We start from the raw sequence: 25,495 nt of genomic DNA on the forward strand, positions 1-25,495 counted from the left end.
TATATTAGTCAAATTTCATTTCATTTTTGTTTGTTTGTTCTGTCAGATAAGGGATTATGCCTGTAGAATGGACTTTGATCATAGTTGGCCTTTTATTAGGATAGTTCTTATTTCACTCTAAGATTCAATCTTCAATAATATTTTTTCATCATATTCTAAAATTTCACGTAAATATTAGTAGGATGCGCAGGGTATTATGTCTGTAACTAGCAAAACAGGATGAGAAAGCGCACAAAAAAAAGACAAAATTTCAGCCAAGTAACCTGTTATAGGGCCCTATAGTAAAATTGTCCTCGACTACTATTTTACGTTTACCAGTCGAAGCATTGGATTTTTCACCATTGTAAACACCCCCAACACACTTAACAAAATCATAAGGTACCCCATACCGCCCCCCCCCCCCCCAAAAAAAAGAGAATTAAAAAAAATTTGTACTTAGTGCCCTTCCCCATCCCCAACAAGAAAAAAGCCTGGATGCGTCCCACCAGCTTGTTTTCATACAATACACTCATGTAGAGCAGAAAAATTGAAACAAAAAAGTACAATTCAAACTCCTCAGATAGACTCTCTTTCTATTCTCACACTGAACGTCACGCTTGGCTATATACAGGCGTTAATTAATGTCAACCAATTAAACTTGATCAAAATAATTAGCTCATAATAAGGCCTTATAAAATGCTGGGGGCGGCTGTTGAAACTACGGTACGACTCAATTGGTATTTTATAAATATCCACATAAAATTGTTTTTCAAAATGTCTGTGCGTGTGGATGGGAGGGGAACTTTTCGTTTTTCAAGACAAAATTAAATATTAAAGTTCATTGCAGTCGGCATTTAACGAACGCGAAACGTTGAAGCTTACGTGAATCCAACGCGTGACCATAAAATACGCCAGTCTTCAGGGAAAAACGTTTTGGAAAAAGCCGGTAGGACCTACTAGTTCCTATGTTTAGGCCTACTGATAGATCCAGGACTTTAAAAAAGCGCGTTTCTGTCTGTCCGTCTGTCTTTGTGAGTTGATGGGGGGGAGGGGGGGGGGGGGGGGCAAAGAAGTGAAAGCCTAAGTGAGATAGATACATTAAATGAGATGTATATCTTCAGATGGACTCGTCCATGACTCACTCATAGCGCCATCTTTCGTTCACTGTAGAATCGGGAGGAAATATCTAGAGCCGTAGTAGCAAGTCCGTACTAGCAGGTACTGGTGTCATATTATCTAAAATGTCCAAAGAATGCAACATGAATAATTTTATGTGTCACTGCCTTTGTAGCAGCCAGGGTTTGGGACAGGAAAACTGTGATTATGTCATTGTCACTGTACTGATTACGCACATAAAAAAATCTTGTCTGATGAAATTTGTTGGGATTGTTCGTTCTAACCCAGTTTGCAGTCTGCCAGTGATAAAGTTTATATGTAACCCACATCAATTCAACATTTGTTGTCGTGTTTTTACTACTTCACTGTGGAATAATCTTTCGAAAGTTTACGTTATACTTTTGATGTTTGATGATCTTGTATGACAAAAGTAAACAACTTCTTTCAATGGAACATGCATTGATATGCACTGACACTGTTGATTGGTATTATCAGGAGTTCCTTGTTGAAACTCCTTGGTATTATACGTGTCACTTTTGTTTTTTAAAGAAACGTACACAATATATTGTTATGCCTAGCTAACATACTTTGCATTAAGAATTGTAATAAAAAAGAGCTCATCATATATGAATGAAAAATTTAATAGTATTAAATAAATTATCAAATATGAAATAAGAATAAAATATGATGGCACATAGAGAAAGACATTGACTTTGTAATATTAAAAAATATAAAATATTAATAAGCATTTATTGTTTTATGTTAGGTTGTGAGAGTGATTGGTAGTCTGTAAACTCCGACGTAGTTGCAAGGGAGGGGCTGGAGGGGGCGTTAACATTAATGTTATTTTAATTATTTAATGTTTTTATCTTTTTAGGAACTGTGTAGGTCTTATCACAGAAATATTACCACAGACTTCTGGGAGAGAAGCAGTGTAAGGTGTTCACTCCTTGGACAGAGTACATATACTGTACTGATGCAAGATGTAAAACTGCACACAATTAACACATTCCATTTTTATTGAACCAATTGGAAATATGGCCAAGCAAGTGTCAAATAAAACAACACAGAATACCAGTATAGAATATAAATCTGACACCGCAGTTAATATGCACAAGCTTAACCTCAAAACTAAAGGGGAACTGAACCATAATGAAGGTAGTTGCAGTAAAGGAGAATTTTTGTCTTCCACCAAAGAAGCTGATTTTACTCTGCCAGGAACTGATACTCTGCCAACACTAGATACTCTGCCAGGAACTGATACTCTGCCAACATTAGATACTATGCCAGGAACTGATACTCTGCCAACACTAGATACTATGCCAGGAACTGATACTCTGCCAACATTAGATACTATGCCAGGAACTGATACTCTGCCAACATTAGATACTATGCCAGGAACTGATACTCTGCCAACATTAGATACTATGCCAGGAACTGATACTCTGCCAACATTAGATACTATGCCAGGAACTGATACTCTGCCAACATTAGATACTATGCCAGGAACTGATACTCTGCCAACATTAGATACTATGCCAGGAACTGATACTCTGCCAACATTAGATACTATGCCAGGAACTGATACTCTGCCAACATTAGATACTATGCCAGGAACTGATACTCTGCCAACACTAGATACTATGCCAGGAACTGATACTCTGCCAACATTAGATACCATGCCAGGAACTGATACTCTGCCAACATTAGATACTATGCCAACAGCTAATATCACATTGTCAAGTGACATGTCTTCAGTTGACATACTGACAACTGCTGACTTTGACATTGTTCCATTTACTGAGATTATGTCAGACACTGACATTGTATCCAATACTGAATGCAGATCAACAGATGATGCCATGTCTACAGCTGACAATGTGCTGACAGGTGTCACTGCAACAACTGACATGTTGCCTTCTGACATTGCAGGAGTAACCAAAACCTCACCAGCAAGTGCAAAAATGTCTACATCTGACACTGAACCAACAAAACTAAGATCAGCTCCTGACATGTTTACAGCTGACTTCAAACCAACAACTGGTGTGGCACCAGCTACCAAGAAAGGGTATAAGTGTGGCCATTGTAACCAAGTGTTTGTGTGGAAGGGGGACTGTGTGGCACATGAAATGATTCATAGTGGTGAGAAAACCTTTATTCTGCAACAGAAGACAAAACCCTCTTTTACTACAGAGCTTGGCAATGAACAGGGTGCTTCATATTTGAGAGATAAACGGATTAAAAACAAACCTTTTCAGTGTAATTTCTGTAGCAGATTGTTTAAATGGAGCGGAGATCGCACTGCACATGAAGCGCTAGTTCATCTGGAGGAGAATACAGTGATGGTTAATGTAGATACAGGACGTCTTAGTAACAGCCGTGCCACACGTCGAGGTAACAGGAGGCACAGACAAAACGTCTGCCTTGATGTTGAGAATCTCCATTCAGAGCAAAGCCCATTTCAGTGTCAAATCTGTGAAATGGATTTTAAAACTAGAGCTGGTTTTAGAGACCATAAATTGATTCACTCAGGAACGAGACCCTTCAAATGTCAGACTTGCCCCAAAGCCTTCTTCAAGAAGATTCACCTCCAAATGCACAAGATGCGACATAGAGACGATAAGCCTTTCAAATGTTCATTTTGCCAAAAAGGATTTGTCATTCGATATGAACTTGACCAGCATGAACGGGTCCACACCGGAGAGAAGCCATTTCAGTGTTCACACTGTCCCAGGAGGTTCAGACACAAACAGGTCTTAAAAAAACATGAAATGAGGCATGTTGGGGACCTGCCCTTTAAGTGTGATGTGTGCTTTAAAGCATTCCCCAGTACATATGACCGCAGGGTCCATGCCAAGATTCACACAGGGGAGAGGCAATTCCAATGTAGTCAATGTAGCATGGCCTTTGATACCAATGGCAAGCTGGAAAACCACAAACAGAGGCACACTAATGAAAGATTGTATGGCTGCAGTGTTTGTGACAAATATTTTAATACTAAAAGTGATCTTAGCGGTCACATGGTGTATCACACTGGGGAGAAGAAACACAAATGCCAGTATTGTGATAAGTGTTTTTTAACTGTGTCCGATGTCAAGCGACATGAAGACACTCATCTGAAACCTTATAAATGCCAGTTTTGTAATAAAGAATTTGCAAATAAAGCCATATGGACAACTCATGAAAACATTCACAAAGGAATCTTCAGTGATGACATGAAATGTAGATATTGTGATAAAGTGTTTGCAACCAAAGCTTGGCTGGCAAGTCATGAAAGAGCCCATGCTGACATTAGAGAGTTTGATTGCTCCCTGTGCTCCAAAGCATTTGGCACCAAATTCAGCCTTAAAATTCACATGAGGAGCCATAATGGTGAAACCCCGTACAAGTGTAAGCACTGTCCCAAGAGGTTTGCCTACAGGCAGGTGTGTTTGAACCATGAAATGAGCCACACTGGCGAGGAGCCTGCCAAACCCCACTCCTGTCAGCACTGTGGGAAGGCATTCAGGAGGAAGGCACACTGCCGTGATCACGAGAGGATCCACACCGGAGAAAAATTATTCAAGTGTTCTTTCTGTGGTAAGGCATTCACACATGAACAAGGACGTAATGTCCATGAGAAGATTCATACTGACCAGAGACCTTTTCAGTGTCAGTTTTGTGACAAGAGATTTATAACCGGTAAAGATTGTAATAGCCACCAACAAGTACACACTAGAGAAAACGTGTTTAATTGCCCATATTGTACACAAACATTTGGTTGGAAACACAGCATAAAAAAGCATGTTAGAAGTAAGCATCCAGAAAAAATTGGCCAAGAATCAGATTAAAATGATTTTCAGTTAACCACCATGTATAGGGACTTAATTGTATTCTTTTCCCACTTATTTTAAATTGAACAATGAAAATGAAATTAAAACCATACATTTATTCAGATGTTCAATTTTAATATTTCACAGTGATATCACAGTAAAAATGTCATTGTACCAAGGAGACTTGTATTGTATTTGCATTTCACTGGAAGACTGGATGCTAGGCATGATTGAGTATTGGTGAACATCGGAATATGTAACCAAATAATGCAGCAATTATTGAACTAGTTGATATTTTATTTACTAATACAATTATTCTTCTGATGTAAGTGTAGGGGAGAGTTCAGCCAGATGATTTTCAAGTTGCCAGTTTGTAGACACTGGGCTGAAACTTTCCTTCATTTTCAAAAAAATTATTACTTAATGAAAAAAGGTAGATGTATTCAGATGTTCAGTTTTACATATTTTTAAATGTTCCACAGTAATAAACATCAAATTGTTCCTACTAGTTTGTTACTTATTTTGTATTTCACTGTGGATATTGGATGTTATGGATTTATTTTGGTTGAGCATATCAGAATATAAAACCAAATGATGCAGCAATTATTGGACTAATTTTACTGATATAATTATTGAATAATTGAAATATTAATTTTACTTATATAATTATTGTACTGATGTTGCAGTTAAGTCCTGAGATGACAGGCTCGTTTTAAAGGGACTTTTTTTATGAAGACATTTGCATTACTAACAACACTATTGCATCAACAAACAAGTCCCTTAAAAAATGCTTTTATTGGTAAGCTTACAAAAATAAAATAAAACTTGCAAGAGCTAAATATTACAAAACACTGGCAAAAAATTACATTTAGAATAAAATTTTTAAAAGTTATTGGCACTTCAGTAACTTTTGCATTTCAAATATGCAACAAAAAGTTTGTTAGTGAAGTGAAAATTCAAGCATTAAAGGATGGAAAAAGAACCCTTCACAGCAGCAACAGAGTGACGCACAAAATGCTAAATATTTTGACACGTTGAAATGAGAACTACAATACAAGCTAGAAAATGACACCAATTGGTTGTAAGTAAATGAAATTAAACAAAAAAATATGCAAGTTAATGAGGAAATGAAAAGATCATTTTGATGTATCAAACAACATGATAAACTTTCAATCAAGTACAATTCTTCAATTTAAAAAAAAAAAAGGCAGAAAGGTGCAAATTTATATTTTTAACAATACTTGCTTTTTCCATTCCCAATGCTATAATTAACTACACGTAAAATGTGGTTTCCATCTAATTTATGTCACAAACAAGAAAATGACTAGGTTAGACAGCATTTTACAAAACTAATCCTATTTGTAATTGGCCACAGAATATATAATTCAGTTTAAACAATTTTATGCCATACAAAAACATTGGTGTTAATGATGTTCAACATACCTTATTTTGGTAAAATACTGGCTTTTTTGTTCCAATTATAAAAATTTTTTAAATTTTCTTAAGTAGAAATATCCTATATAATACATAATTTTTTTTCTAAAGTACAAATAATCTTCATCTTACATGTTTCAATCCATTTACAAAATGGAACATAAACAAAAATTACAAAATTAACTGATATGGCTATTCTCTTTTGTAAAGATAAAGTCTATCTCTTCTTTCTGTGAAACAAAAAGACTGGATATACAAAATATGGTACAATTACTCTAAAAAGATAAACTGAAGGACTGTAGACAATAACAATACAGTTAAGATCCATCTTATATTAAGTAAAAAAAGTCAAGTTGCCTTTTATGCCATAATACATTGTTTAAAAGAAAATTTACATATAGTTATGAAATCTCTTAAGCTCCCTTCATTTGCTCTGTCATGTGACTCCAGTTCTAGAATGTTGCATTTTCTAAAAGACTAGATAATTGATTTAGGGATAAACCCCTGTGTGTGCTATCTTTATAACGACCTTCATATGTACTGCTACTGTGGTTATAACATGTAGAATGTTTATTATTATTATATGAAGTGGAATGTTGACAACCCTGCTCCTCATTACATGTGGTGTATTCCATGGTGATTACTAGAAGTGGTTTTTTATGTTTAAGTTGTGAAATTTTTTCAATATCCGTAAGTACCCTGATGAATCAGTTCTTTGTTGAGTGTTCTAATATGTGCCATGGCCACAGTCTCTATATATGTTGTAGACATAACATACTTGTGTGTTTAATCTGGATTGTCTTGGTGTGGTACTGCCATCTGGTGTCCTGTGAATCCTATTGCACTGCAGACTTGGGTCTGGTTGGAGTCATTGTTGAGGAGAGCTTGGGAGAGGAACCTGAAGAACAATTTATGTACAATATATTAAGTCTCTGGGACTGCGGTTCCTTCTTCCTATTATTAAAATCCACTGCACTGTCCAAAGGCCATGAACATGCAATTCAAGCTCTCAATAATTACAACCTTGGCAAACACCACAAAGAATTCAATCTGGAAATGACACTTCATGTAACTTATAGTCTCCCACACAAAATACACCTTTCCAAACACAACAAAGTATATTATCTGGCAATGTCACTTTCATGTCACTTTCATGTTTTAAAGTACACTGCACAAACCAGCATGCACAACTTACAGGACCGCCTCATGCCAAAGGGCCTCCCTGATGGAAATAATACATTTTTTACAGATTTCTGATTATTATTGAAGCCTTTGAGAGCAGAGTCAGTCTCTGCTGTTACAAACCAAACTATAACATGTTCAAATTGAATTACAAAAAATCTGATACAATGAAATTTCTGTTATAAACTGTAAAGAAGGATGCGTAGGATACACGTTATTAAACTGGTGGATATGCTGCTGTTGCCTTTTATGTGATCATGGGGACTTTTGTTTACAGTCAAAGACATCAAATGTGTTTTTTGCCCAAAGTAATTTTCAGCTGACCTGCACCATTGACCCAGCCTCCATTGATGACTGGCTGCGTAGTGGTGGTTGACGTCCTGCTTCTGTCATGTGGTCTTGTTTGGTGGTCCTTGAACAGTTCCCTGTAAAAACAGGAGAATGTGAACTTGTCAATAAAATGATTTATCAACTTAATCTACTTATTAATACATATCAAGCAGATTTTTTTAGACTTCTTTTATGAAACTATAATTTGTCAAAAATGTTTGTATGTACTCATATAACCAAAGGCAGAGTGCAACAGTTCAAGTGGCAGTACAGTTGTGGCCAGTCCTGATCTTTGCTGTCATCACTTACATGAAGGAGCGCGCCTGTGTCAAGAACCTTCGAGCCTGGGCAATCTCTGTCCCTAATCTTCTCAAATCATCTCCATCAAACTCTGGCAGGTGAGGGTACTGGAAATGGTGACATATTGTATGTAATCAAGTTTGTCATCAAAGTGAAAGGTGAGGGTACTGGAAATAGTGATATATTGTAATCAATTTTGTCATCAAACTGAAAGGCGTGGTTACTGGAAATAGTGATATATTGAAATCATGTTTGTCATCAAACTGAAAGGTGAGGGTACTGAAAATAGTGATATATTGTAATCAAGTTTGTCATCAAACTCTGGCAGGTGAGGATACTGGAAATAGTGATATATTGTAATCAAGTTTGTCATCAAAAAGAAAGGTGAGGGTACTGGAAATAGTGATATATTGAAATCATGTTTGTCATCAAACTGAAAGGTGAGGGTAATGGAAATAGTGACATATTGAAATCATGTTTGTCATCAAACTGAAAGGTGAGGGTACTGGAAATAGTGATATATTGAAATCATGTTTGTCATCAAACTGAAAGGTGAGGGTACTGAAAATAGTGATATATTGTAATCAAGTTTGTCATCAAAAAGAAAGGTGAGGGTACTGGAAATAGTGATATATTGAAATCATGTTTGTCATCAAACTGAAAGGTGAGGGTACTGGAAATAGTGACATATTGAAATCATGTTTGTCATCAAACTGAAAGGTGAGGGTACTGAAAATAGTGATATATTGTAATCAAGTTTGTCATCAAAAAGAAAGGTGAGGGTACTGGAAATAGTGATATATTGAAATCATGTTTGTCATCAAACTGAAAGGTGAGGGTACTGGAAATAGTGATATATTGTAATCAAGTTTGTCATCAAACTCTGGCAGGTGAGGGTACTGGAAATAGTGATATATTGTAATCAAGTTTGTCATCAAAGTGAAAGGTGAGAGTACTGGAAATAGTGATATATTGTAATCAAGTTTGTCATCAAACTGAAAGGTGAGGGTACTGGAAATAGTGATATATTGAAATCATGTTTGTCATCAAACTGAAAGGTGAGGGTACTGGAAATAGTGATATATTGTAATCAAGTTTGTCATCAAACTCTGGCAGGTGAGGATACTGGAAATAGTGATATATTGAAATCATGTTTGTCATCAAACTGAAAGGTGAGGGTACTGGAAATAGTGATATATTGTAATCAAGTTTGTCATCAAACTCTGGCAGGTGAGGGTACTGGAAATAGTGATATATTGTAATCAAGTTTGTCATCAAAGTGAAAGGTGAGAGTACTGGAAATAGTGATATATTGTAATCAAGTTTGTCATCAAACTGAAAGGTGAGGGTACTGGAAATAGTGATATATTGAAATCATGTTTGTCATCAAACTGAAAGGTGAGGGTACTGGAAATAGTGATATATTGTAATCAAGTTTGTCATCAAACTCTGGCAGGTGAGGGTACTGGAAATAGTGATATATTGTAATCAAGTTTGTCATCAAACTGAAAGGTGAGGGTACTGGAAATAGTGATATATTGTAATCAAGTTTGTCTTCAAACTGAAAGGTGAGGGTACTGGAAATAGTGATATATTGTAATCAAGTTTGTCATCAAACTGAAAGGTGAGGGTACTGGAAATAGTGATATATTGTAATCAAGTTTGTCATCAAAGTGAAAGTTGAGGGTACTGGAAATAGTGATATATTGTAATCAAGTTTGTCATCAAACTGAAAGGTGAGGGAACTGGAAATAGTGATATATTGTAATCAAGTTTGTCATCAAAGTGAAAGGTGAGGGTACTGGAAATAGTGATATATTGTAATCAAGTTTGTCATCAAAGTGAAAGTTGAGGGTACTGAAAATAGTGATATATAGTAATCAAGTTTGTCATCAAAGTGAAAGGTGAGGGTACTGGAAATAGTGATATATTGTAATCAAGTTTGTCATCAAACTGAAAGGTGAGGGTACTGGAAATAGTGATATATTGTAATCAAGTTTGTCATCAAACTGAAAGGTGAGAGTACTGGAAATAATGATATATTGAAATCATGTTTGTCAGCAAGCTCTGACAAACATGATTTCAATATATCACTATTGAAATCATGTTTGTCAGCAAGCTCTGACAGGTGAGAGTACTGGAAATTGGGAACATATTATAATCAAGTTTGTCAGTAATAAAATTAGGAAGAATAGTATTTCAGCAATGATAACAGCATCTAACAGCATAAGCTTTAATACAGACACCATCTATCCCATAATACCTCTGCCTCTTTGAATCCTTCTGTCAGCAACTTGTGGGCAAACCTGTGAGCGTCAAAGTCACTGTGCACTCGGTGGTATCTGCCACTGGTCTCTGCGGCGAGCATCTTCAAGAAGTTGTTGGCAGTGCTGAAATACAAATTTCAAATTCAATTAAAAACAAACTGTTATAGCACCTTGTGAAATGAAGATGTTTGTGATATCCAATGTGATGTAAATGACAATGATGCAGTGGCCGATTTAAGGGTGGGGTCAGAGGGGTCCTGACCCCCCCCCCCCTTTCGATTTCTGGTCCCCTCTTGAAATTAGAATTTTGACTAGCTGAATCATAGTTCTAAACCGTACAAAATGGCACTGTTTGCACTCTAAAATACCAAAAAATTTTGGAGCCATTCAGCAGTCCCCAAACCACACACCAAGTGGGTGGGTGGGTGGGGGGTTGGCTTCGCATCCATGGAACCCCCCTTCAAATAATCCTAAATCCATCCCTGATGATGGTACTTGGTCTGTGACATATTTTACCTGTCAGTACAGTTGAAGGAGATGGTGTTTACGGCCACGTGTCTGTCCGTGTTCATCTTCGCCACCTCTCTCAGCACCATGGAGGTGCTGTGGTCAGGTTTGCCGTCTGTCAGCAGGTAGATTGCCTCCAAATCTTCATCCTCAAATGCTCTCTAGAATGTATCATGGAGATATTACTGTGGTTTTGTTTGAACTGAATTTACCTTGAATTTGTAAAATTTATGTAAGGATATGATTCAACAGTGGCATGTGTCATTTGAATAGGGATAATAAAAAGTTCTCAAGATTGGCATGAGATAGAGAGTGTGTTTTAAGGCAACTCCACCAATTCCATTGTAACTGTTATTATGTGTAAGATATAAAACCTTTCATTCATAAAGAGCACAGTTGTCAATACAACATTCTACAAAGAACTGTGAAACTTACGTCCAGAGCGTCCAGGGTGCATGTGTTCCCAGAAGCCACCAGTTTAGACACCCAGCGTATTGCGTCATGACAGGCGGACTCCGTGGCGTCCACCATCTTCTCTTCCCACTTCTCACAGGTGTGAGAGAAACGAATTAAGTTGAATCTGGACAAAATAGTAATAAGTAAATTAAGTGGGGGACCACTTTTGTCAGGAGCTGAATAACACAAAGAAGTTTTACATGTAGCTTATCCATTTAGATTCTTTTTACTGAAAACAGTGGTGTGCACTATACATTATACTTCATTTGAAGAAACATATGACATGTTCAGTTTTATTTTGTGATTCCCACCCCTCCTAGCCTTCCCTCTCCTCTCCCTCCCCCTTCCATCCCATGAGGCAACATTCTCAATGAAAAATGTAATTAATAATTGGCTAAAAGAAAAATGCTGTCCATGGCTCTTACTTTGCCCCCAGTTTATACAACTGATCCCATATCAGAGATGCCAGCTCCTTCCTCAGTTCCTCCATATGTTGGTCCATAGAACCAGACGTGTCAATCAAGATGGCCACCCTCTTGTGACAGATCACTCCAAACACGCGACGGCTGCCTGCAATGGTGGACAAAAAGATATACACATACATTCTTATCTCCAGTGTGTAATAAGAAGCACTGTGAGAATCTCTTAATAGCACAGTTTGTCATGCAATTCAATGTTAAGTACAGTAACTAGGTATGAGACAAGTCTACAAAATTTGAAAAAGCAAATTAAATAACTTTTCAACAGATGCATAAAAATTTTTTGGCAAAAAATCTTTGCAATTGCAGCAACCATTTCACAATTATATATATGAACGATTGCTTTATTCAAATCAGATTCTCCCACTCCAAATTCTATAAATGCAAACCTCTTGACAACATATATATACATATGTCCATAGATAGTGAGAAAACATTTAGCTAATCTGAAGTGATCCCAGACTTATCTTCAGTTACATTGTATGTTACATAATTACAAATAGCTCCCCACAAGGAGTAAATAGCCTCTAACAATGTGAAAGATCTATGTGGTATCTATATGGGTACCTAGTGTTGGCAACAGTTTGAGATCATGACCTCACAAATACTGCCATAAGCCATCATAATATAATACTCAGTTTAGACCAACAGCTTACCACTGAGCAAAAACTGCAGTCTCTTCAGGTACCTCCTTAGCACCTTCTCTAGCATCTCCTGGTACTCCAGGATCTCATGGGGTAACAGCTGCAGGTGCTTGATAGTACCCCCTATGTTCACATGGGGAAAGATGTCACAGTACCTGGAAGGGGGAAGCATTCTTCAGTGAAAAAAATCATAGCTGAAAATTGGTGTAGGTATTGACTGTCACTGGCCTTGTATAATAACATTAAATTTCTTTTAAAATTTGGTTTTTGACTCAAGATGCACAATTTATTGTGATGACAAAACATTTTTCATAATAATATTGTATTCAATGATGTATATTTTCTAAGTAACTTACTTTGCAGGAACAATCTTGTTAAGAGTCCTGACTTCTCCCTGAACATGTCTGCAGTCTTGACTTCCCACCAGCTTAGTCAGGTCCAGCTTTAATTTAGACAGTCCATACAGCCTCAACCACTGAGAGACAAAAGTATTGAATTATTACATCATAATATAATGGTCAGGTCCAGCTTTAGTTTGGACAGTCCACAAAAGTATTCTTTAACTGAGACAAAATCATTATGATAATCAAAGTATGAACTCAAGAAAGACACCTTATTTATAGGAAATTATTTATTTTCACACACTTCCAAGACCATTATCATTACTCCAAAAAACTACAAGCAAGTATCAAAAGAATGGTTAATACGACTGACTGTGAATTATATTTGACATTTTCCAATTTACCAAAATAGTAAACAAACAGTGTTATTTTATGCAACTATAACTGATAAATAATCAACCAATATTACAAATAGTAAATGAAATTTTTCTTACTTCTTTTGTTGTCATAATTTCTTCCTTTTCTGGTATCATTGCTAGTTTGATCTCCTTTCTCACAGACTTCATGTTAGGGTATCTTTTGAATACAACACCTACACAAGATGAAATATTAATAAACACCACTAGAAGAAGAGTAAAGATACAAAACTCAGCTCAGTCTGAACAATACTAAAATCATGTTGTCACAATGCATTAAAGGGTCTCTAGTGCACAGTGAATATGTGGCATGGAGAACATCAGATGGAAAGTTAATCTTACACTGGTAAAGAGACTTTAAGACATAAAGAAAGGAATAAATATAGGAAAACCCTTCCAATGACTAACAAGGTTGACTGACCTATGCCATTCTTATCATCTGTGTAAAACTGCTGTGTGGTTGTCTTCTTATATGTGGACTTCACTTTCATCATGGGATCCTTGGCAGATGTTGGTCTGTTTCCTTTTGGTGCTTAAATAGTGAATATTTTTCATTGATCAAGAAATAAACTTCCTATTTACATACCTTATAAAAGAAACTGAAACCTAAGACTTTAGGTATAAATGTGTCAAATCATTTCGTTAAAAAAATTGAATTTGTACCAAAATATACAGCACTCTTTCTAATGTGAAAATTGTTTAAAAAAATGAAGTGTAGTGGTTGTGCTTGGTCAGCACACTTATTGCAATACTGACGCCATGTACTGACTAATTTGCTCTTAGAGTAAAAATCAAGTGTTTTAAAACAAGGGCTGTGGTTTTATCTTATTACAGCTGATTTCAATCAAACAACATGCTCCACATGACTTACGACTGGGTGCTATGCTGTCTTTGGCACTTGAGGGCCTCCAGGTGAGTGCTTTGGGGACAGACTCATCTTGGCTCTCAGATATTTTCTGTAAATGAATAAAAATACCTTAATACGCTGATGCTTTGTGAAGTTAATACAATTCAAACCAGAAAGATGTAAAGAACAAGCTCTGTGTTAGCATTGTGAGCCAAAGGCAATGAGGCACCTACCAGTCTAGCCAAGGAGAGAGCATTCATCTTGGGAGGCGGGAGGGCGTTCTTGTTCTTGGATGGAGTGACACTAGAGGGCAGTGCCTGCAGTTGTTCTTCATAATACTCCAACTTAAAAAGGAAAACAAAAAATTCATATATCTATGCATAAAAAAGATGATACAAAATTGAAAAAGTTGTCCAATTTTCTGCGTTCATTTTCTGGAGCATAAGTATGATGTCATGTTTTTTATCATATCTAAAATTCTACCACCAGTTTTACACACTTCCATATAAAAAATGCCAAAGCCTATTTCAATTTTTATACCTCTTTTGCTTTATATTTCTTCTTTACAGACTCCACTAACATTGCACATTTCTGGGAGAAGTTTATTGCTCTGTCGATTTCTGCCAGAATTTCTTGAACATCATCACTTTCTATTACACCTGTAATAAATTAAATTAATGTTCAAACTGCTGCAGTTAGAATACCAGAAATTTTTCCTTTAATTATATGACATTAAAGCTAAATAATTTAATAGGCTTTATTTTTCAATTTCCAAACTAAAGATTTGAGGGGCTGATTTTATGTATTATCATAATATAAGACATTTCACTGCTTAACATCATGTTGCACTGAAGTTGTTAACATCATGGAAACAAAAAACAAAGAAATTGCACAAAAATTCTGTCACATGAAATATATGAAACCAATATAATCCCTCAGTGAACTACCATCTCTATTACCTGTCTCTCTAAACCAATGAAACCTGCCGCCTGTGCTGTGAGCCAAATTCCTCAAGCTCTCTGCTGTCTTGGTAATGTTTGCATAGCGACCAGGGATAGCACCAGCACTGTCGTAGTCATCCACATTAAACAGGGCGGTGTGGAGCTTGATTCCGCGCCCTGAACACGATTCCTCCACATACTGAGCACAAACATCATGAGGTTGATCAGGAACACCACTGGTGAACAGGTAAACACCTTCCACCTCTGGAAAACAAAACAAACACCATGAAGTTGATCAGGAACACCGCTGGTGAACAGGTAAACACCTTCCACCTCTGAAAAACAAAACACACACCATGAGGCTGCTCTAAAACATGACCATGTTTCACCAACACTGGACAGAGATATCCTCTTGGCGACACTATCTATTGGATGAAACTGTTATTCCATGGGTAAAGTAATATACACTTATCCTGTGGATAAAGTAATGTTTTCTAAATACTAGATATTTATTTCTGTTTCTAATATTGTCATCCAGTTGATCAAATGGCTGCTATCCTCAGGATAACTGTCCAGAGGTTAGCAATTTTATCCTGTTGTTGATGAAACTGGGTCTTGATTGTCCAAAATATTAAGAATACAAGCATATGTTTACATTCTGCAAATTTGTGATTATTTTACCAATGTGGTGTTTCAGTTCCTCTTCATTCTCCACTGTCATTCTGTAGGCCTCCAAGAAGTTTCTGCTTCCCCCACACTGCAGACCAAGAACCCACCTGGGAACAAATAATGGAGTATTTAATCTTCTTCATGCTAAAGGACTTTTACATAACAACACTATTGTGTTCACTGTAATACATTGGTGAAATCATATTCATAAGTGAGATATACTGTAGAAATTTGTTCACTGTAAGACACTGGTGAAATCATTGTGTTAGGTGGGATTAACTGTAGAAATTTGTTCACTGTAAGACACTGGTGAAATCATTGTATTCAGTGAAATATACTGTAGAAATGTGTTCACTGTAAAGACACCGGAGAAATCATTGTGTTAGGTGAGATAAACTGTAGAAATTTGTTCACTGTAAGACACTGGTGAAATCATTGTGTTAGATGAGATAAACTGTAGAAATTTGTTCACTGTAAAGACACCGGAGAAATCATTGTGTTAGGTGAGATTAACTGAAGCAATGTGGCTGTCTCACCTCCATGCACTCTGCAGGTTCTCAGGTGTAGGTTTTACCATTGTGGGCCTCCACATTTCAGCACGACTAGTGAAACTGAAATATCAAGATCAATATATCAGATCCTCCCAAAATGTTTTACTAGCGATTTATTCAATGCATATGAAGTGAACGTAACAAAATATCTTATTTGAAAAAAATTATTGAAAAATTGAGGTTTAAGTCAAGAAAAAAAAAGATCAATCACCTAAAAAGTTAACCATCTTTGCCTAGTCTTGGAAAAAAACTCTTAAATAAAGACATCACTGTAAGTAGATTACCCTATAATGTTGAAGTATTCCCTGTTAGATATCTGTTGCTCCAGAAGCAGTCTCAATGAGTGCTGGATGTGAATTAAGTAGTTGGCATTGGGTAGTGACAGATCAATGAGCAGAACCACACTGGAATAACAATAATATACAAATATGAAAGAAAAGGCTCAGAATAATATGACATCTAAATGATATTTACATATGTTGTCTAAAGCTATTATTGTGAGTACAGAAATACTATAAACTTACATAGCTGACACTCATAGCAAAAGCTGACACCCTCTCTATAAATCTGTTACAGAAATAAATTTTCAGGTATACTAAAATTGCAGGTATCTAAACAGGGCCATGAAAACAGAAAAAATGTCATGTCATGATAAACAACTCACTTCTTCTCCACAATGCTCCCAAATATTTTCCTACTGCCAGAGGACAGCCATTCAATTCTCTTCTCAAACACTTTGACAGTGCTTCCTAGGTGTTTCTGGTACTCAAACATCTGGGTGAGGTCCACATGGACATTTCTGACCGTGCCGTCCTGCCAGTGAAACTGTGCCATGGCTTTCTGCAAGGAGAGGAGACATTATACCATCAGGGAGGCTGAGAATATTCTCCACCAAACAAAACAACAAAACTTTTACTGTTTCAGTTTAATGAAAAACGATGAGCCAATGGAACTTAATTTACAAATAACAAGGAAATCTTTATATTCACACAATTGATGACAATATAAAACCTGTAATGACTGTGTACAGATATTATTCACCTTATATACGAAATGTACAGACATGTAACAGGGGTATGAAGTAGTGTAATGGCTCCTTACCTCATGAACCTGGGATTGCACCGTTTTTCTTATCACTGGGATGAACTCCTCCTTGAAGGAATATGCATTTGGAGACAGAACTTGATACAGATCTAGATGTTTGGCTAAAAAAAGAAGAAAAACCACAAAGACTAACTTTTTTGGTCCTTAAGCTATTGATGATCCAGTAGAACCATCTTTATGATACAACTACTACAAACTTTTTTGTTTACAAAATACTACCTTTCAAGCCATTTTGTTTGAGCCATTCCTCTGATATTTCAGATACAACTACAAACTTTTATATTTATAAAATACTACCTTTCAAGCCATTTTGTTTGAGCCATTCCTCTGATGTTTTAGCCAGGAACTTTGGCATCTCTATCCTCAGGGGGTTACTGTGCCCTGGGGGGCGGGGCAGAAACTGGGACTGGGGGACCTGGGTCACCTCCATTGATATCTGCAGGAGACATATATTACAGCTTTGGTCACAATATTAACTATTTCTTGTTTAGCTAGGGGTTTCTTGGCTATATAATTTCTATATGGTGAGATGAGTTTAAATGGTATTCATAGAATTTTATAATTAATTATTAACAAATAAAGTGGGTAATGTGAGTAAAGGTGTGTTAAAGAGTAGCATACCTCATTCTCAATGCTGACCAGTGCGTCACCCATCATTCCCTTCCTCATCTCTTTAATCTTGTTAATCACATCCTGGGCGTTCTTGATCTCCTTCAGCAGTAAGCTGATATCTGAGCCAGTGTAGATCTGTTCCTGATGACAGCAAATGGAAAACACATTACTACATGGAACTACTCCATTTTTGTATATCTATTGCTATTTAATCTACTCCCCTATCACTGTACTCATTATTACTACTTTATCATCTAACTCCATAATATAACCAGAAACAAATCATTTCTTGTTAGTTTTTTAATGATACATGTTCAGTTAAGTTTGTAGCATTGAATAATTTTTCTAAATTTTCCTAATGGTATTTATGGAGCATTGTTTAAAAAAAAACAAGCAAATGGGCACAATCTTTTAACTTTTCTTTAAATGTAATTAAGAAACACATACAAACATTTTATTTGCTTAATCCATTAATTTCTATATAAGCATGTATTGTGTTTCTCCCATAGTTGTAAAAATTAGTATCATCAGACTTAACCCTTTACCATTCACAACTATCAAATTAAACACACAACAGAAGACACGCATCATTGTAGACAGAGTTAATGTAATCCTACATCTGTGGGTTTGTGAATCAATAACTTAATGTAGTGTACTGGCCTAATCACCCTCTGCACTCTGGGCTATATTTAATCAATGTTCATTGACTGGAGTTTGTAATAATTAATAAAACCAATGATATCAAAGCAACACTCACCTCTGAAGTAGATGTGTAACAGTGATATCTCCCACGAGATTCAGCTGCTAGGGTCTTTAATGTCAGCTGTAAAGAAAAATTGCTGTATGGGCCACAGATATTTACACGTATATATATATATATTTACACGTATATATTTATATTCTTAAAAATATACACATAGGTTCTTGATTTTTAATAAAAAGGAAACCAATATGTTGAATCATATAACACCAAGAGAAAAGTATAAAATCATCACAAGTTTTGACAACATTAACAGTAAGAAATGGAGGAAGAATGCAATTTTTACCAGCAAATGTAATACATATGTATGGCCATATATGAAAGCAAAGTAATACAGACAAGCACTGTATGAGAGCTGTCAGAGTGTCTTACATTAGTGAGGTGGTTGCTGCAGTCAAATGCCACAGTGTGAAGAGGCTCATGTTTTCCTACCCCCATCTGAAGTATATAATCTGTCAGCACCTCAGAACTCTGATCAGGTCTGGAAAGGACAGGAAAACCAACCACATGTCATCAACAGTGATATTCCATTGACAAGATTCAGAGTATTTGATAAGTCAACATATATAAACTGTAATGAGTAAATAGAATGACACTGTACAAACACACGCAAAATGCACTTTAAAGTGATTTGTTTAACCTGGCAAAACAATGCACATGATAAGGCAGGTGAATAATTTGTACATACTTCATACGGAGAAAATATTATGTTACCTGTGCACTAAAATACAACAACAGGATTTAAAATCATTTAAAACAAAAAATTAGATTAGTTACCAAATATAGATATCTAGCTGAATCTATTTGGGGGAGTTTGTGACTACTGTAAAACTTACACACTGCCCAATATCAGTACTATCTGGTTGATATGCTGTAAAACTTACACACTGCCCAGTATCAGTACTATCTGGTTGATATCCTGTAAAACTTACACACTGCCCAGTATCAGTACTATCTGGCTGATATGCTGTAAAACTTACACACTGCCCAGTATCAGTACTATCTGGTTGATATCTTGTAAAACTTACACACTGCCCAGTATCAGTACTATCTGGTTGATATCATGTAAAACTTACACACTGCCCAGTATCAGTGCTATCTGGCTGATATGCTGTAAAACTTACACACTGCCCAGTATCAGTACTATCTGGTTGATATCCTGTAAAACTTACACACTGCCCAGTATCAGTACTATCTGGCTGATATGCTGTAAAACTTACACACTGCCCAGTATCAGTACTATCTGGTTGATATCCTGTAAAACTTACACACTGCCCAGTATCAGTACTATCTGGCTGATATGCTGTAAAACTTACACACTGCCCAGTATCAGTACTATCTGGTTGATATCCTGTAGTCTATAGATGTGTTTCATGGCCTTCAGTAAGTTACAGCCTCCACTTGGTCTCAGGTTTGCTACAAAATCCTTTGCCTCATCAAGACTGAAAAAAAAATTAAATTTAAATGTGAACTATATTAAAACACTTTGAGTTTATTCAGTATTGGCTGCCAACTTTGAGTAAATATGCAAATAACATTTTAGATATCTGGGTATATTTTCATTTTTTTTCTTTTTTGTTCTTTGCAATTAGACCAATGATATAAATTATATCTCCGACTTGACATAATATTAGTCATTTGTCTTATTTAAGAGGGGGATTTATTTTTTATAAATGAACAAAGGCAATGATACAGAAATATGAAGGTATACTGCAACTTTCTGTTTCAGATGAAAACACAGACTGTGGCACTACTTACGTCCTGTGGTTGATATCTCTCACATGTTGCCAGCATTTCTCCATGTCTGAACCAAACTTGACCAAGTACAGCTTCTGTTTCCCTGACAACTGCTCATCTATTAGGTGCTGGGGAATGAAGAAGACATTAAACTAATTTACTGATTAACATCCTTTACAACATTACTTGTTATTGTAATTGCTTACGTCTGTATTAACTGACTTTTCTTCTGCTTGTTCACATGATACAGTATTTTCAAATTTTAAATATAAAGAGACATAAGTAAGTTTATGTAATGTATGAAACACATATATTGTGTAACTTGTTTACTGTCTGTTATGATGATTAACAGAAAACACATATCAAGAGAAGAGTCATTCTTCCAAATATCTTACAGAACATACTAAACATACTTAACAGAGAGTGGTTTATGATTTATGAAAATTCTGTAACATGAAATTCACCACATCTCCATTTAAAATACTCATTCAAATAGCTATACAAGCTTTACAAAGCATCCATTTCTGATAAATCAATTATATAACAGTTCCTGCTAACCAGGAAGCTCCATACTTACAATCAGAGCCTCTTGGAAGTTGGAAAGACGACCAAAGCCACAGTTGGCATCTGAGGAATCAATCACCACTGCCACCTTGTTTCCTTTCACTAGTCCAAACGTCTTCAATCAAGACAAAAAATGATTGAATTTCAAAATAGACAATTTTATGACATCAACAATCAATAAACCATTCAACTAAATAAACAGGTTTTAGAATTCAATTCAGTAACAAAGTCTGCTAAAAACCATTAAAGTTACAATCTTCTGGTCTAAGTTTGTAACTCACTGACTAAGTGTAGCTTTTATACATACAGTATTTCTTACCCTTTTACTTCCATTCAGCATCCACTTGATTCTTTTTGTATAATGTTCTATTTGCCTACAAATGCAAAAAAAAATCATAATTAAATTTGTTTTATAAACCTGACTTTATGTAATGACTATTTACAGGATGCAAAATTTATGCATTAAAATGGTGACAGAGACAATGCATTTAAGTACTAAAGTAAGCTTATATTCTGAACTTGTTGAGGACAAGGAAATACTCACATGTGCAACCTATATTCAAACTCATTGATGTCTTTGGCATCAAAAGTCAAATGTTGCTGCACCTTTCCAGTAGTTCTGTCATATGTTGGCCTAAATGACAAAATATTTAATAAATTACCACATGTTTACATTAAATGATAGCATCAGGATTAAACAATAAATAGAAAGAAATATACCCAATAGTGCATTTGATTATCATTGATAGAAAATATGGTAGGTAAAACTTACTTTCCAGGTTTCCCCTTGGCCACCAGGTCTTTCATTGTTAATTTGCTTTCTTCTACACTGTGGTTCTGAAGCCATTCTTCAGATGTTTGTTCCTCAGCTTTAGAAGCAGTATTGTTCTTCCCTTTCTAAAGAAAAATATAAAAAAAACACTTTTAGTGTTGTTCTCAAATTTTAACGTAAAATGATATGCTTTCTTGATACATGCCCACAAGCAGTGGTGCCTCAGAGCATCACTTAAAATTGTTCCTTTTAACAGCTTTTTCCCCTCTTTCAGAAATATGTTATAAATACAGATTCTTTTACACATGCATATATTTCTTATTTTATCAGTCTCTTTATTGTAAAACCCAAACCACTAAGAATGCCTTAGAAATACCTATAAAAAGCTTTCATTTTAAATCATAAGATTAACAAGTATTTTAAACAGTTCTTGGATGAATAAATACCTGCTGAAAACACTGGCCTTGGATACTGTGAAATGAATGACAACTACTTACATTTAAAGACCATGTCTGATTGACGTGTGTCACTGTCAGCTCATGTGGCTCTTCAGACTCTTCTGTATTCAAGAACTGCCATTCTGGTTTAGGTTCAATAGCTAGAAATGTCCTCCCCTTCTTCTTGGGTCTGGTATTAACATTGACAAGATACACATTTTAAACTGCATGTACTGCATGAAATACATTACTTGAACTTGTACATGTAAAATGTAAGTTTTTATCATCAGTAGTGATTTTAGCAGAGTTTTGTGTTAGTTTCATCAGCACATATTAAACTAGGTACGTAATACCAGCCAGATATGCTTACATATTTTTTATCAGAATCAATAAAGAGAAAGAATAGTGGCCTGTAACTCACTCTAATGCCAATGCAAAAGCAGAAATGATACGTCAAGTTAGTTAATGGTATGACTGGAAAACAGCATTACATGACATGCATGATATACAGAATTGATATTGTTGATCCAACTTCACATACCATTACATTATCTACCAGTACTGGTAGGTACATGTAATATGATATTGGTATGGCCCATCTTTGAACATTACATGTGTCTGTTTAAAACTTACCCTGACTTTTTGCTTCGAACTTTACTCTTTCTTCTCTTTGCCCCAGGTTCTGAAGTATCACCATTTTCTTCGTTCAACCTAATATTTAAAAAAATTCAAAGAAATAAATTCATGGACATGTAAATTGTTATCAGTGAGTAAATTAGACCTTCTTAATGAAAAAATTAACACACATCTTCTATATCTTTATTTACTCTAACTACATGTATATACCGCTCTTACTCTGTAACCGACCTTTAATGTATCGATTTATATGGGTTCTAGTAATACTGGCATAAATCTGTGTGTGTGTGTGTGTGTGAGAGAGAGAGAGAAATGTAAGTATCTGGCTGATATTATGTACTTTGTTTAATATGTGCTGACAAAGGTAAAATAAGACTAAAATCACTACTGTCTACTGGTGATAAAATCTTACATTTTACATGTACAAGTTCAAGCAATGTATCTCATATACATAGAGTTAAAAAGTGTGTGTGTGTGTGTGTGAGAGAGAGAGAGAGAGTGTGTGTATATGTGCGTGTGTGTGTGAGAGAGAGAGAGAGAGAGAGAGAGAGAGAGAGAGAGAGAGAGAGAGAGAGAGAGACTTTGCACCGATAGTTTAGTAAAAGACGTTTGAAAACACTGCCACTGCTTACTCTTCGTCTCCAATATCGTCTTCTGTATCACTTGCTTCTGGCGATGACATAACTATGTCTGTCTGTGAAAAATATAAGATATATTAAACGTTACTAAATGCATATATGCTTGAGCAGCTCCTTTGAATCTAACTCGGGCACCTTGTTTGTTGTTGCCAATAGTGGAATGCACTGCAGTGAATAAGAGCCGTCGTTTGATTGGACAATAAAAAGGCACAGGTTTTGGCTCGGGGCTCTCTATTATGCATAAGCGAGCATAAGAGTGTTTTACTTTAGTTAGTGGGATGTAATCAATTTTGTTCTCGCTTTAACTCAAATTATGCATTCTTCAAGTGACTTAACAGGCGTGAGATACTTTGAGCGAAATATCTCATTTAAAACAGTTTATACTGAGAAGATTTTTTTTTCTCAAAGCTATTTTGTTTTTAAACAAACTGAATTACACTTAATAGATAATTATAAACTCTTCGTATGAGCTCTATATTTCACAATAAAAACTCATATAAATATAATCAATTCTATTTTACCACTAAAACGACAGTTATAGCAATTTTTCTGAAAACTGTGCTTGTCATCACAGCACGTGACCTCCACAGATAAGATTAGATTAAGAGATTATTACATCAAAACTAACTTTAGAAAAAAGAAAAGAAAAAAAAGCAGGGACTAACTCTGAGTACAAAAATGGATTCATAAACCATTAGTAAGTATGGAAAAATAGTCGTTCACCTCTGCAAAATTAATTTTTTGGCCAAAATGAGCAGCTGTTATGAATTTAAATTTAAATTCCCAGAGCCCTTAAACCAGCAAAATGGGGAAAATTGTACTAACAACAAAATTGAGATTTTACACAATTAATATTGGAATTACTAATTGATGTTCATCATCAAGTAAGTAAGGAAAATAAATTAATAAAATCGGCGAAGTATGAGTCGGGCGTCTTATCTCCTTTTAGTAAGTTATAGGCTTATAATGAGACAAAAGCCATTATTTTGAATTTTTTTGCTACTCGACCTCCGATAAGAATAAAATTGTTTGAGAAACAAATGAAAAAACTGCCTTATTCACACTAAAACTTAAATTACTATGTAAACAAGCAGGCCTAAAACCCACGTATGCAAAGGTATAGAGTACAATTGGCCTACTAAATAAAAACGCTTTAATAAGGGGTGAAAGTACGTGAATAACTACACATATCCTCCTCAAACTTTAAGATTTACATACAGTATACGCTTTGTTTTTCATATAAAAGTTTTCGTTTTATATGCTTTGATTAATAGCCTATCATTATGGTTAAATATTTTCATTGCACCCATACATTTAGGCCTATATGTAGGCCCGATTTCACGAGACAGAAAGAGACGGTATGTAATAAATCATGGATGATTTCGCTCTAAATAATATATATAGGCCTATGTATATCACCAGGCAGACACCACAGTCTTGATTTTATATTTTATGTATTGATTTTATATATATATATAAACCGTCTATTTAACTTTTTACAGAACTGGCGAACAAAAGCTACATTTTCCCACAGACACTCAACCTTTTGTTTATTCCTGTTCATACATGACTTACCCACATAACTGTAATGTAAGGTCTTTATTCATTGTTCCGCATTTCATCATTATACCCTCACTTTTAAAGATACATTTGAATCGAGCGTGTATTCCCAGTAACGCATATAAACCACTTTTCAAGTTGCTCATACGACTCAAATAAAGTCGATATTCCAAGGAATTAACCGATCGAATTAATCACTCGGTCGGCCATAAAGAGCTTTGAAACTGCAACTTCTACAAAATTTTCTTTGTAAAATGACCAACTAATCTGACCTACTGATACGCTCCGGTTATATACAACGCTAGCACAGAAAGTAAGCAGAAAATATCCGTTCAAATATCATTTTTCGGGTAATATGAAACGATATCCTTTTGCACGTCTCTTAGTTATACTATTTGAATCTA

General features: G+C 35.6%; 2 protein-coding genes across 3 annotated transcripts; one reads left to right on the forward strand and one right to left on the reverse strand.

Annotated features, from left to right (window-relative positions):
- The first annotated feature begins 1,069 nt into the window (after positions 1-1,069).
- On the forward strand, positions 1,070-5,408 carry LOC106181529 (uncharacterized). Its single transcript, XM_013565943.2, has 2 exons — positions 1,070-1,197; positions 1,973-5,408. Exon 2 carries the CDS (start codon positions 2,133-2,135, stop codon positions 4,923-4,925), a length of 2,793 nt encoding a protein of 930 aa, XP_013421397.2. The 5' UTR covers positions 1,070-1,197; positions 1,973-2,132; the 3' UTR covers positions 4,926-5,408.
- A 275-nt stretch (positions 5,409-5,683) lies between these two features.
- On the reverse strand, positions 5,684-23,709 carry LOC106181528 (von Willebrand factor A domain-containing protein 3A). 2 transcript variants are annotated; one of them, XM_087003148.1, is made up of 33 exons: positions 23,526-23,709; positions 22,891-22,968; positions 22,318-22,447; positions 21,821-21,945; positions 21,593-21,682; positions 21,368-21,422; positions 21,062-21,163; positions 20,506-20,612; positions 20,064-20,189; positions 19,120-19,228; positions 18,745-18,810; positions 17,997-18,128; positions 17,673-17,811; positions 17,373-17,476; positions 16,936-17,111; positions 16,556-16,675; positions 16,257-16,331; positions 15,733-15,827; positions 15,070-15,315; positions 14,651-14,769; positions 14,344-14,454; positions 14,135-14,219; positions 13,685-13,795; positions 13,342-13,439; positions 12,863-12,981; positions 12,519-12,661; positions 11,809-11,953; positions 11,363-11,507; positions 10,937-11,088; positions 10,417-10,543; positions 8,163-8,260; positions 7,848-7,948; positions 5,684-7,239 (listed from the first exon to the last, which is right to left on the reverse strand). In XM_087003148.1, the coding sequence occupies exons 1-33, from the start codon at positions 23,573-23,575 to the stop codon at positions 7,178-7,180; spliced, it is 3,741 nt and encodes a 1,246-aa protein (XP_086859274.1). In that variant the 5' UTR covers positions 23,576-23,709; the 3' UTR covers positions 5,684-7,177. The 2 variants fall into 2 exon arrangements, with proteins under 2 accessions (XP_086859274.1, XP_086859275.1); XM_087003149.1 differs by lacking the exons at positions 5,684-7,239; positions 7,848-7,948; positions 8,163-8,260 and adding an exon at positions 9,469-9,618.
- Positions 23,710-25,495: the final 1,786 nt, after the last annotated feature.

The sequence above is a fragment of the Lingula anatina genome, chromosome 2 (assembly GCF_051362555.1).
Source record: "Lingula anatina isolate TDL-2025a chromosome 2, LinAna3.0, whole genome shotgun sequence".
Lineage (NCBI taxonomy): Eukaryota > Metazoa > Brachiopoda > Lingulata > Lingulida > Lingulidae > Lingula > Lingula anatina.

Coding starts and splice junctions, on each gene's coding strand:
- LOC106181529 (XM_013565943.2), top strand. CDS start 2,133: ATGGCCAAGCAAGTGTCAAATAAAACAACACAGAATACCAGTATAGAA.
- LOC106181528 (XM_087003148.1), bottom strand. CDS start 23,575: ATGTCATCGCCAGAAGCAAGTGATACAGAAGACGATATTGGAGACGAA. Junction 20,190..20,505: donor AGAGATATCAACCACAGGAC/GTAAGTAGTGCC, acceptor TTTTTTTTTCAG/TCTTGATGAGGCAAAGGATT. Junction 19,229..20,063: donor GTACTGATACTGGGCAGTGT/GTAAGTTTTACA, acceptor TGTCCTTTCCAG/ACCTGATCAGAGTTCTGAGG.